This window comes from Rhamphochromis sp. 'chilingali', assembly GCF_963969265.1.
Source record: "Rhamphochromis sp. 'chilingali' genome assembly, chromosome: 1".
Lineage (NCBI taxonomy): Eukaryota > Metazoa > Chordata > Actinopteri > Cichliformes > Cichlidae > Rhamphochromis > Rhamphochromis sp. 'chilingali'.
Genome location: NC_137929.1, coordinates 63221101 through 63235080, shown reverse-complemented (window position 1 = coordinate 63235080; position 13980 = coordinate 63221101). Strand labels below are relative to the sequence as shown.

The following is a 13980-nucleotide window of genomic DNA, read 5'->3' as shown; positions in this document are numbered from 1 at the left end:
TTCATTAGTTTAGTTATTCTCTGTATTGTCTTCATCTCACATGTCATTACACTGAGTTTCAGCAAACCTTAAGCTTGATGCAGACTACTGCTTAACAATTATCCACCTCACATCATAACCGACTAAGGTGCCTCTTCATATTAATATTATGTCATTGTTAATATTATCCTCTTTGTCTTATATAACAGCAATAGCATATTATAATATTTTATCAGTGTGTACCACTATACTACTACTGAGCCAATTTGTTAGTTAGGATCATCTTATTCAGCAAACAGATAATTTAGAATTCATCCAATCTGCGGTCACATTTGTTCTCTCTGTTGCATGGCGGACCAGGCAGGTCTATTATAATATATTATTTATATTTTATTTTGTATCCATCAAGGGCTTCAGATGACCTGCAGAATCATCCTTTTCCCAGGGTGGAGACAGTTACCTTTTCACACACTGTCCTTGGCTGAACAGTGACACAGCCTTAATATACTTTATTTATGTTATTAAAATATTTTCATGTGAATTATTTGCTTTATATTCATTTTATACATTGTAGGCATGGTCATCATGCCAATTGTGTTTCATTGATAATATCACTTTACAGGTTGTTATCCTTGCTATTATTAATTTCAAATACTCTAAAGATAATTTCTACTGTAATTTTCCCTTTGTTTATCTTTATTTCGTACTTTCTATATTTATATCTACTCAGTGGGGTCTTTTTTCAACCCTTTTAAACTACTTCAAACTACTTTGATCTCTAGTTTTCACTTAATAAGGGATTATTATGTTCTTCCTGATATGGGTGTTGCTGCAGATGCGGCTGCAGGAGTGAGTGATGGTTTACTAAAAGGATTGTGGGAATTGCACAGTGTCTCGTCTTCTGGTTTTACTAAACTGGCAGTTGAGTTCTGTTCTTCTGACTGTTTATATTTTGTTTTCTTAAATTTCTCAATTTACAGACATTGTTTTGTCCGGCCCCTGGACTTTTCTTTTCTCACCACTGCTCGTCAGCAGGAGTGAGTTTTAATTTCACTTACTTGATTACCCATCTTATTTATGTATTTACTTAATTTTTGTTTAAGTAATATATACACGATACAGCTGCTATCACCTTCGCTGGTATTAGAGACGAGAGTGGTTGCTCACACGCCCTTCTACTTTCGGACTATTTCCAAAAGCGGTGTGAACTTTACGAGACGGAACTTGACCGTTCTCTCAACTCACCAGCACGTCAGTGAACAGCAGTAAAAGGAAAAACACAGTAGGAGCAGCTCAGTCTCTTATTGGACCGTGAAAATTCAGCTTGCTCCGTTAATTAAAACAATACACACACACATTCACATTCACACCTATTCGCGCGACCGGAACCCTTATCATAAGGGGAGCTGCCAGTCTTTCTGTAGACGAGCTACTTATTCCCTAGACCCAGCTGGGGGAGCTACCCAGAGCTCCAAACCTAACCCACAGAGGTGGGGAGCTTCCAGTCGACGAGCTACTTCAAACCTAACCCACAGAGGTGGGGAGCTTCCAGTCGACGAGCTCCAAGCTACCAGTCGACGAGCTACTTCCGCTATTTCAAATTCCCTGAATTTAAAATACGCTTTTACGCAAGATTGTGTCAGTGTGTCTGTATCTACCTGGTCAGTGTCGCCGGGTCTAGTCCACCTCGATCGGGCCCCACCACCATGGGTTGGCCAAGACCCGAATTTTAACGCTCTTGGTCTTTTATCACACACCTGGTGTGTGAGCTGTCGACAGGCGAACAACGTGGACTGGTCACGGAGATGGGACACGATGGAGGCGCTCCGGCTCCGAAGGACCAAGAAATGTTGGGGGAAAACTCTGCAAAAGACCCAGGAGAAATAAAGACACAATGAGACAAGATTACTTTTGATGCTTTAACGTGCGCACGGGTAAGCTGTTAAAACAACTCACACCCATGAACAGAGGCTTGGCATTTTTATAGGCACAAATCACAGAGACAGTGAGAACAGGATAAGAAAATAATAAACCGATAAAATAAACAACTCCATATGTGGCGCTAGTCTCGTCAGCAGAGAGCTGGGAGAAAGCTGTGAGAGATAAAACAATCTAAAACAATATGTCCCAAAACAATATGTCTTTGTTGAGAAAGTCTAAAAGGATAATTCTAAACTAATCTAACCATAGGCAAAGGGCAGACAAAGGGCATCTTTGTACATTTAAAAGAAGGTAAAGAAACATAGAATCATTTTCCACTAACAGCCGCTAACTTTCTGCTTCTTAATTCAGATAAAACTGAGGTTATTGTACTCAGCCCTGAAAATCTTAGAAATATGGTATCTAACCAGATTCTTACGCTGGATGGCATTACCTTGGCCTCCAGTAACATTGTGATGAACCTTGGAGTCACTTTTGACCAGGACATGTCCTTCAATGCACATATTAAATAAATATGTAAGACTGCGTTCTTCCATTTGCGCAACATCTCTAAAATTAGAAATATCCTGTCTCAGAGTGATGCTGAAGAGCTAGTTCATGCATTTATTACTTCCAGGCTGGACTACTATAATTCATTATTATCAGGATGTCCAAAAAACTTGCTGAAAAGCCTTCAACTAATCCAAAATGCTGCAGCAAGAGTCCTGACAGGGACTAGAAAGAGAGAGATTTCTTCTGTTTTGGCTTCCCTTCATTGCCTTCCTGTTAAATCCAGAATTGAATTCAAAATCCTGCTCCTCACATACAAGGTCTTAAATAATCAGGCCCCATCTTATCTTAATGACCTTGCAGTACCATATCACCCTATTAGAGCACTTCGCTCTCGCTCTGCAGGCCTACTTGTTGTTCCTAGAGTATTTAAAAGTAGAATGGTAAATGGTAAATGGCCTGTATTTATATAGCGCTTTACTAGTCCCTAAGGACCTGTGGAGCAGGGAAATTATTTTACTGCTATTGTTAAATAATCATCATTATTACCATTGCATTAATAATATAATCTGGAGTTTATATTGCATTCAGGGGTTGAACAGTGTGTGTCTTTCAGAAAGGCTAAAAGTCACAGGCTGACAGGAAACAGGCTTGCAGAGAGTTTGCTGAAGCAGGAAGTTATTTTGAGCAGCAGGCTAAGACGAGGCTTTAACAATGTAACAGATAGCTTTAAGATGGCCTTAAGATGTTTAGGATGATGTTAATTTTGTATTTCAGATGCAGTTATAACTATTGTGTACCAGAGGCGGAGCCAGACATTTGAAACACCCGGGGCTTAGCCCTAAAGGGTAGTATGCATGTGGGATTTTTTATTTTATTTTATTTTATTTTTTTTGGGGGGGGGGGGGGGGGTGTTTAGAAATGACTGAAAAATTAATTGGCTCTGTTTTGAGTTAGGGAAAAATAAATATCACATATGCAGGACACCTTAAACTAGTTTTTTAATTAAGCAGCGAGGCAGAACAAAGTCAGGGCTGTATCAAGACACGAGGACTAATCCCCAATTCAACCAGACCCAGAACTGATCCGGAATTAAAACAGGACTACAACAGTTCAAAATCAGGACTACTGAGGACTTAACCAAGACAGAACCAGAATCAGAACTAGATGATAGCAGCACTAAAAATCATCATAGACCTGCACTACACTTATTTTTTAATTCTACCAAAGTCCAATATTTAGATTGAGAAAAGTTTATATAATTATTTAGCCTTGTTGTGCAAACAAGCTGCAAAACTTAATAAATGTAGAATTTGAAAAGTAACAAACCTAAAAAGAAACACGAGATACATGAGGACCTATGATACGGTGATACTTTTGGTAAACAACCATTTGACTAACATGTGTGTCTCACCTGCTCTTGTTCATCTGTTCTGTCCTCATTCTCCATCTCAATCTCTGCTCCTCTCTCTCTCTTTGTGCTGACAATCATCAAATATACAGTTGAAACCACATATTTACTCTTCAGATAAAAACACTTTTTTAATTGTAACATCAAATCAGACTAAAAGTTTATTTTTTTTAGATTGATAAATATAAAAAAACATATTTGTTAACTTTAAGAGTAAAGAGAGAAACTGTCTGTATTTCTTAATTGTAAATGGCACCAAATTGTATTCAAACTGAGCCACACTTATGGAGCTCCACAGTTCTGTTCCTGGTGTTTGTTTTGGTTGACATTAGAGCAGGGCGATATGGCCAAAAATATTTATCACGATATATATTTGAAAATTTGCGATAACGATATAACCGACGATATAATTGATGCGAGACAAAATACAACTCCACAACATTACTAGCGCAAAAAGACAAACTTCCATTTATTTTCACTTAAACAAGAAGCTGGTTTTTATGTACATTAAAGCTTTATAAAAATGTAACAGTGCAAATGCAAATTCCTTGCTGAAAGTTTAACCAAAAGGCATTTCCAGTAGAAATGGGCTGACATATCCTGAGCATAACCATGTATAATATCCACTGAAGTTAAAAAGAGGTGCTTTGCAACATTAAACTGCAGTGTGCAGTACGCATTTTTCGGACCATAAGGTGCACGGGATTATAAGGCACATTAAGCAAAACAAAGCAGTCAGATAAATCAAACTTTATTAAACTCATTCTTCTTGCTTCCTCCACTTCTGTACCATTGATTCATTAATGTTGAATTCTCTGGCAGCTGCTCTATTCCCATGTTGTTGCAGTATATTAATGACTAACCTCGTATTGTGGATGGATTATCTCAGTTGTTCTCCTGACTGAAGTTTGGTCCGTTTACAGCATCCTGCCATGCGATTGCATTTGTCTCTAACCATGAAGAACCTTCACGTTAACTTTTATAAGTGGAAAAGTGTTAGTGTTCGTCCTCCAGCTTCACCGTTTATGTTATGCTAACATAGCTGTGTCGCTAGCGATCACGTAGCACATCATTATATACCAGCTAGCCCAACTTCAGTAACCCTACAAACGTCACTGCTGTTTAGTTTCCTGTCTTCATTTATGTTGGAAGTGATAGCAGAGCTGTACGTTTGATTTTTTTCAGAAATCTCTCAGTCAGAACATGCAATATCATGCTTAGGTAACTAGCGAAACTAGCGAGCTAACTTCCGCTAGCTTCCTGCTAACTTCTAACTCCGTTAAATGTAATAACTTTTGTTTTCATGGATGCCTGGAAGTTAAACTTTATAGTTACACCTGGTAAAGCAGCAATGCTGATCGTTTTATTAAAGATGAAAGAATTTAGACAGTTTTTAACTCTAAGTGATGCTGCAGTGTTGTTTGACCTGAAGCATACGGAGTTTAGGACCCAGATTACTCCCAGATTTAAGAGCATCTTAGTCCGACAAATACGACAATAACAACGGCCGCTTGCATGTTCTGCAAAAAAATGTGCTTTGTTGTGTATCTGACGGACAAACACCAAACCAGTTCCACATCACGGAAGTTGCACCATTTTTACAAACCAATTCTGGTTCATCTGTTTCACTCAACAATCGGCCATGTGCGTATGAAAACAAAGGCACTGCGCATGTGCGTTTTACTCCCATTCTATCGCGATATTTCATTTTCCTATCGTTGCCTAACATTATACCGGTATTACCGTGAACGGTATAATATGGCCCAGCCCTAGTTGACATCTCTTGATGTTCCCATGTCACAGAAACAGGCTCTGTGTTTTGCCTTATATGCATCCACAGCTGTGCCACCAATTTACTCACATGGACTCTACGAACCAATCAGAAGCTTCTTCAGCTCAGAATGGAATCATCTGGAGTTTCTTATTAATTAACAATAAACTTAGTGTACATGTACTCCTAAATTTGATGAAAGTGATGATAAATAGAAGCTCTGTCTCTCTTTATTCTGACATTTAACTAATTCAAAAGATATTTCAATATTTATCCAAAACAAAACAAGTTTACTCTAAATGACGTTGTACAGTAAAAAAATGTTCTTGTGTTTTCCATAAAGTGTAAATATCTGGTTTCAGCTGTGAATACACACATGTAAGCTGAGACTCTCCAAAGAAACAGCATTGTTGTTGTTCGGCTTTTCATTTCGCCATTTGTTGATTCACTTGAAGAGCAATAACGTAATATTGGTCAAGTGATCAGTTTGATATCAATCTTTCGTGATGCACCGTCATATTTACATTATTTGTATGGTACGAATGATTTGCTTTGGTACCTGGTCAAACTTAAGCTCTCCTTAGTATGGCTGGCTCCGTCTCTCCAACCTCCAACAGCGCACTCACAGGCGGCAGCTGCCCCGCCCCCTCGCTCAGTCGCTTAGTGCCTGAGCTCGGATCATACCAATATCAGGGGGGATTCACGCACAGTCGTAAATTCCCACAGTGTGCACTATGTGCTTCGACTATTGTGTGTACTTTTTGTTTTATACAGTTGTCAGCCAGACATCTAACTATGAAAAAATTACACCCCAAAATACCCCGGGCTTCTGACAAAACAACCCGGGCTTAAGCCCAGTAAGCCACCCCCACGCTCCGCCACTGTTGTGTACACAATGCATATCTGTGCTTATTTGAGTTGATGTTCAGGTTCTTTAAAGGTCTTAAGCTTCACTGACGTGACTGTTCAGGTGATACATGCTGAGGGAAAACTAGAACATAGAAGGAATTGCAATACATGCTTACAAAACACTTATATATCAGGTCATTTTATATTAAGGTTTTAAGTAGAGGTTCTTGGTTAAAACATTTATTTAGTAGAAGACATACATATAGTCTCAGTGAGCCTCTGGTCTGGTGAAAGGTCAGAAGTGCAACAGGTGAATTGAGAAAGAGCATTTGAGGACGAGACACAGACAGTTAGTAGGTGAAGAGGTGACACAAAGAGCATGTGAGGTCAACACACACACACACACACACACACACACACACACACACACACACACACACACACACACACACACACATATGAGTTAGATTTATTTAGAGGAGAGATTAGTCATGTCTCGGTAAAAGAGGAACCGTCCTTGTTGTCTCGGCAAGAAAGAGGAACAAGACAAGAACTGAAAGGTAGACAGGAAGTGCCAGCCATGAAGATAGAAGACGATGTTCTTTTTAAACTATGTTAAAAGTCATTGTGGTGTTGATCTGATCTATGTATAAAATGTATCTGTGACGCATGAAGGGGCGTCAGTAAATCAAATCCTGATGCTATAAAATATCTGTTCATGCTTTGATTAAGTTGAAGACTACTTGCTGTCTGCGTACAGAGTTGTCTTCCCACACGTGTGTATTCATTAAAAATCATTGTTTGACCAAGAGCTTCTGGACCAAGGGTGGTTTGTACTCTCCCTCCTCAATTGTGAACCTTAACAGACCCCAAAGCGCTTTACATATCCAGTCATCCACCCATTCACACACACATTCACACACTGGTGGGAGGCAGAGCCTTCAGTGTTCAGGCCTCTCTTCTGTGGAACCAGCTTCCAGTTTGGATTTGGGAGACAGACACTATCTCTACTTTTAAGATTAGGCTTAAAACTTTCCTTTTTGCTAAAGCATATAGTTAGGGCTGGACCAGGTGACCCTGAATCCTCCCTTAGTTATGCTGCAATAGATGTAGGCTGCCGGGGATTCCCATGATGATGAGTTTTTCCTTTCCAGTCACCTTTCTCACTCACTATGTGTTAATAGACCTCTCTGCATTGAATCATATCTGTTATTAACCTCTGCCTCTCTTCCACAGCATGTCTTTTATCCTGTCTTCCTTCTCTCACACCAACCGGTCGCAGCAGATGGCCGCCCCTCCCTGAGCCTGGTTCTGCCGGAGGTTTCTTCCTGTCGAAAAGGAGTTTTTCCTTCCCACTGTCGCCAAAGTGCTTGCTCATAGGGGGTCATATGATTGTTGGGTTTTTCTCTGTATCTATGAAGCGCCCACGTCTCTCAGATCAGCTGATCAGCTGTTCCTGAATGTACCCAGGACTGAGCATAAACTTAGAGGAGATCGTGCTTTTTCTGCAGCAGCTCCATTTATTCATTCAGTCATTTATTCTATGTATTTTGCCAGAAACGCCAGGCGCTCACAAAACTATTACAATGACCACCAAACAAACAATAAATGAGAGCAGGTGAACAGATTCCACACAAAGACATGAACACAAAGCACGGACCCGATGCATCAGTGACATGTCGTGTTTCTCACCCGGCGACATGAACACGGACACGCCGTCGGGGCAGAAAGTCAACATCTAACTGATTCTGAGCTGCAGCTTTTGTTCCTCTCTGGCCAAAAGAAAGCTAAATTTTTTCTGCTTAATACATTTTTTCTTTAAATTATGCCAAATTGAAAAATGCTTAGCTTGCTGTTGTTTTGTGTTTTATCCTCAGTTACTTTGAAACAGTTACTGAGTCAAAATTGAATTTAATCAAATCAATTATAGAAATCAGTGATGATACCCAGCCCTAGTGAGTAGCCTAAGCCCAACAGAAGTGGAGGCAGCTGTGGGTAATGAGAAAAGATGAAAAGGTTGATAACACATTATATGCAGTAAATACACTGCCCAGGTTTCCCCTCTCCCCACTGCCTGTCTATAAAGAACTTTGTGTTGACAAGATTGTTAGCTAATCATTTACAAATCTATAATATCTGCATGGACAGCGTTAACTGATGAGGTTGAAAAATTCAATACTCAAAAGTTTACTCTTCAGCCACCATGCTTCTGCCATCTGCCTTTTTTTTTTATTAGCCACAGTAAAGGCTGCGCTATGAATTCTGGGATATGTTGCGCCACGAATGAATAGAATAGAATAGAATTCAACTTTATTGTCATTGCACATGCACAGGTACAGGGCAACGAAATGCAGTTTGCATCCATCCAGAAGTGCTTTAGTGATATAGATATATTACAATATATATTAGCAATAATATAGATATGTGAGTATATTACAGAAATGGGTCTATTATGTTATAATGTACATGGTATGAAGTATGTTGTGAATATTCTATAACTATAAGTATGTACAGGCTGTAGTGAGTACAAGCTATGTACAGGCTATGAACAGGATAAAAATATGAAAAACTATACAGAATATGAAATAAACAACTTTACAGAAATCTGAGATATACAGCTATACAGAAATGGGAACTATGCAAGCTGCAAACAGTTGCAGGGTTAAAAATTATCGAATGTACAGAATGATTATTTACACAGAGCTATACAGTAGTGCAGTTAAGATAAGTGAGATATAATTCCTACAGAGGCTATATAAAGTGCTAATGGTTGTGAGTGGTGGTTCAGTCCATGTTATTATTGTGTGTTTGAGGGTACAGTTGTCCATTGTGGGTGTGTGTATGTTCAGTCCATGAGTTTAACGTGGGTCAGATGTCAGGAGGCAGAGTTCAGGAGTCTGACAGCTGTGGGGAAGAAGCTGTTCCGGTACCTGGTGGTCTTAGTCCGGAGGCTCCTGTAGCGCCTCCCAGAGGGCAGGAGGGTGAAGAGTCCATGTGATGGGTGACTGGGGTCTTTGATGATTTTCCCAGCCCTTTTCAGACACCGCTTCCTGTAGATGTCTTTTATGGCAGGAAGTGGTGCTCCGGCGATGCGCTGGGCAGTTTTCACGACCCTCTGCAACGCCTTCCGGTCCGAGGCAGAGCAGTTCCCGTACCAGACTGTTATACAGTTGGTCAGGATGCTCTCGATGGTGCAGCGATAGAAGTTCACCAGGATGTCTGAGGACAGGTGGTTCTTCCTCAGAGTCCTCAAGAAGACGAGGCGTTGGTGAGCCTTCTTGACCAGCTTGGAGCAGTTGGTCGTCCAGGTGAGATCCTCGGAGATGTGGACTCCTAGGAACTTGAAGCTGCTCACACGCTCCACAGCTGTCCCCTTAATGTGGATGGGTGGATGTGGGTCAGCATTCCTCCTGTAGTCCACGAATGATACACCTGACTCCTTCAAGTCCGGGGAAATGAAGTGCGCATTTCCGGCCGCATTTGGAATTGGGACAGCCTTCATCACGTCGCTGTGGTGTAATCAGCCTCCAAATGGGGTCTCAAAATTGTACCAAAAAACTCTGTACCTCCCTCCAACCACACACTTCTTCGGGTTTGCCATCAGCACTGCCTGCCTCAGGGAATCCAGGACTGTGACCAACCACTGCACATGCTCCACTGAGGTATCACTATGAATGATGACATCATCCAGGTAGGAAACAGCATATGCAGTGTGAGGACACAGCTATCGCTACAGGAAGTGCTGAAAACTGGCCGGGGCTTCCAACAAGCCAAACGGAAGTGTGACGAATTGGTACGAACCACACAGAGTGGAGGAGGCCGTTTTTGTCTTTGGACTCTGCAGACAAGGGAATCTGCCAATCAGCTGTGTTTCAAAGTGGTGCTCCATGAGAGTCGTGCACACGGGCAGGGGGAGAACACATCTGCAAAGCGCTGTTGCAATGCAGGAACATCTGCTTTATTGGAATGTGTGAGATGTTAATCACAATGCATCTTAAACACACGCTCTAAAAGCGTCATGCCCACAGCACGTTTTTGAGAAAAATCAAATATTTTAGTCCTTGAAGATCATTTCAGAGTTTTTAATGAACTACAGGAACCCTGTTCTGTGTGAGTGGAGAACAGCCAAGTCGCCTCCTCCACATGTACCACTGAAAACAGTTAAATTAGTTTGAATCTGAAATCAGAGCTCAAACTACTTGTTCTGAGACCATTTCTTCATTTTCACACCAAACTGTTTAATAACACAAACTTTACACAGAGTTCATCAAATATAACTAACACTTTAATATTATCAAGATTTCATAATACAAACGTCAAATCAACAGGGAAACAGCTGCAGAACATGTGGATCAAAATGAAGTCATTAAAAAACAACATGTGGACTTCAAGGATACAGTAAATACACTAAAGTGAAAGGAGGAGCCAAAATTTGAAGGAATTTGAATTAAGTAAAAGTAGTCACCTGTGATCTTTAAATTGGTCCTGATGTGTGCTGCTGTTTATAACTTTCAACATTTCTTTGCTGCCACTGTGAATATGAATGTGGTCTTTGCCTAATTAAATAAAGGTTACACTGACTCACTGCTTCATCTTCAGGTACAAACTGGTATTATATGGAAATACAGCCCAAAACCAGTTTAGCTTGAGTTTCTTTTTTCTGGACATAAAGTCACAGCAGGTGTTGTTTCAAAGCTGGTGGACAGATTTAGTTCATTTTGGAGGTTTTAAGAGCAACTGCTGTGAAAACATTTGTAGTTTTGGGAGAAAATGATTTAAGAGAAGATTTTACCTCAGCAAAAGATTAAATATGAAGGAAGGATTGAAATTTAACTTAGGTAACACATAAAATGAATACAACTACTAAACACTACTGTGTCCTAATAAACAAAGAATAAAATGTAACAGCGATAACATTTTAGAGAATTAAAATCCCTCAAAGGAAAAAAAAATAAAATTGATATGCATATCTATACATGCAGCTTCCTAAATGTAGCATTCAGGATTATTCACTGCAGCTCCAGAAATCAGAGCTACCTCATCAGATCCAAGTGTGGCATCAGCTGACACTCTTTACAGGAGATTCCATCTGAACTCTGTGGAGCCTGATCTCAAGGTTTTTAAGTCTGAGCCTGAAACCAGAAGAGGATCTTTCTCTCTCTTCAGATTCATTGTGATCCAGTGATTTCAGTCCTGCATAATCAGGCTGATGTTTGCACAGAGCAGATAATGAAGTGAAGGTTTTTGCACATTGGTAACAGTGAAACAGTTTATTTACAGCGTGGGATCGTTTGTGTTCGGAGTATGAACTGAGATTCCTGAAGCTCTTGTCACACTGGTCACAGCTGAAGTTCACCTCCATGTGTGTACGTTCATGTTTGTTACGATGACCTGATTGTGACCAGCTTTTGTCACAGTGTCTGCACTTGTATGGTGTCTCTCCTGTGTGGATTCCCTTATGCTTTTTCATTGAGCTTATTTCCAGTGGTGAAGGATGACTCACACTGGTCACAGATGTGCTTTTTGACCCCACTGTGGAAGAGTTCATGTATTTTAATGTACTTGGTGTGTGGAAGCCTCTCCCACATTCTTTGCAGTAGTTCATTTTGTCTCCAGTGTGGCTACGTTGATGTGGTTTTAGGTCCCGTTGATGATTGGAAGTTTTTCCACAAAGATCACAGAGAAACTCTTTCCCACCACCACAGTGACGACAGGGTTGAGAAATGGATCCATGTGCATCGCTCCACTTCTAAACAAAGACATTGTAAGTCGGGGAATTCCTTCAACATTTTTATCCTGAACGTCGCCTGAAACAAAGAGCATCTCTGCCAACGTCCAATTACATTTTACTGTTTACATTATAACACTCAGCTTACTGAGAGAAAATGAGTCTTCATTTTTCCAAACAGTTCATTCAGTATAACTCCATAAGTTTACTGATCATATTTGTTCCAAACAATCAGGTTAAAATTACAAGATAAAAAACTAAATACATCCTCACAGTAACTGCACTTGTAGAGTTACTTTCTGGTGTGGATCTGTTGGTGTTTTTTCAGCTGATGTGGAAATTTAAAAGACTTTCCACACAAGTCACAGCTGTAGGCTTTAACTCTACTGTGGATGATTTGGTGGTTTTTTAAGTGTCCAGCCTGGGTAAAAGACTTTCCACACAAGTCACAGTTGTAAGGTTTAAATCCACTGTGGATGAGTTGGTGTGTTTTTAAGCTTCCAGCGTGGGTAAAAGACTTTCCACACAGGTCACAGTTGTACGCTTTAACTCCACTGTGGATGACTTTGTGTGTTTTTAAGTTTCCAGCCTGGGTAAAAGACTTTCCACACAAGTCACAGATGTAAGGTTTAACTCCACTGTGGATGACTTGGTGTTTTTTTAGGCTTAGAGCCCAGGTAAAATCCTTCCCACACAAGTCACAGCTGTAAGGTTTAACTCCAGTGTGGATGAGTTGGTGTGCTTTTAAGTTTCCAGCCTGGATAAAAGACTTTCCACACAAGTCACAGCTGTAAGGTTTAACTCCACTGTGGATGAGTTGGTGTTTTTTTAGGGTTAGAGCCCAGGTAAAATCCTTCCCACACAAGTCACAGTTGTAAGGTTTAACTCCAGTGTGGATGAGTTGGTGTGTTTTTAAGTGTCCAGCCTGGGTAAAAGACTTTCCACACAAGTCACAGTTGTAAGGTTTAACTCCAGTGTGGATGAGTTGGTGTTTTTTTAAGTGTCCAGCCTGGGTAAAAGACTTTCCACACAAGTCACAGCTGTGAGGTTTAACTCCACTGTGGATGAGTTGGTGTTTTTTTAAGTGTCCAGTCTGGGTAAAAGACTTTCCACACAAGTCGCAGCTGTAAGGTTTAAATCCACTGTGGATGAGTTGGTGTTTTTTTAAGTTTCCAGCGTGGGTAAAAGACTTTCCACACAAGTCACAGCTGTAAGGTTTAACTCCACTGTGGATGACTTGGTGTCTTTTTAAGTGTCCAGTCTGGGTAAAAGACTTTCCACACAAGTCGCAGCTGTAAGGTTTAAATCCACTGTGGATGAGTTGGTGTTTTTTTAAGTTTCCAGCGTGGGTAAAAGACTTTCCACACAAGTCACAGCTGTAAGGTTTAACTCCACTGTGGATGACTTGGTGTCTTTTTAAGTCTCCAGCCCGGGTAAAATCCTTCCCACACTCATCACAGCTGTAGGTTTTCTCTCCCTTTCTTCTGTGAGGTTTGTCGGCCTCCTGAGAGCGCTGACTTCTCGCTCCATGTTGGTCCTGCAGTGACAGAGATACAAACACAGGCAGTGTGTGAAATGCAGTCGTGGAACAAACTGAAACTCCCTCCATTGGTGGAATCAGACATGTCAAAAAAACACATTGTTGGTGTGTTACCACCACCTTCTGGTAATACTATCACATTACAATGATGTGCTACAATGAGAGTTGTAATGAAAATGACATTATTGAAGAAATATTGATCATCAAAGAAACTCTTTTACTTCAAAAAAAATTCTGAGTTCGACTGATGATATTGTTGTTTCAATGTGTGT

General features: G+C 40.4%; 1 protein-coding gene across 6 annotated transcripts in view; it reads right to left on the bottom strand.

The window, feature by feature from the left end:
* Positions 1-12227: 12227 nt before the first annotated feature.
* The window catches only part of LOC308394771 (uncharacterized protein), a 47886-nt gene continuing 46133 nt past the window's right edge, over positions 12228-13980 (bottom strand). For all 6 annotated transcript variants that reach the window (XM_080879279.1, XM_080879284.1, XM_080879280.1 and 3 more), the window contains one exon: positions 12228-13705. In XM_080879279.1, coding sequence (XP_080735405.1) covers positions 12461-13705 — 1245 coding nt within the window. In that variant the 3' untranslated portion in view covers positions 12228-12460. The remainder of the gene's footprint in view (positions 13706-13980) is intronic.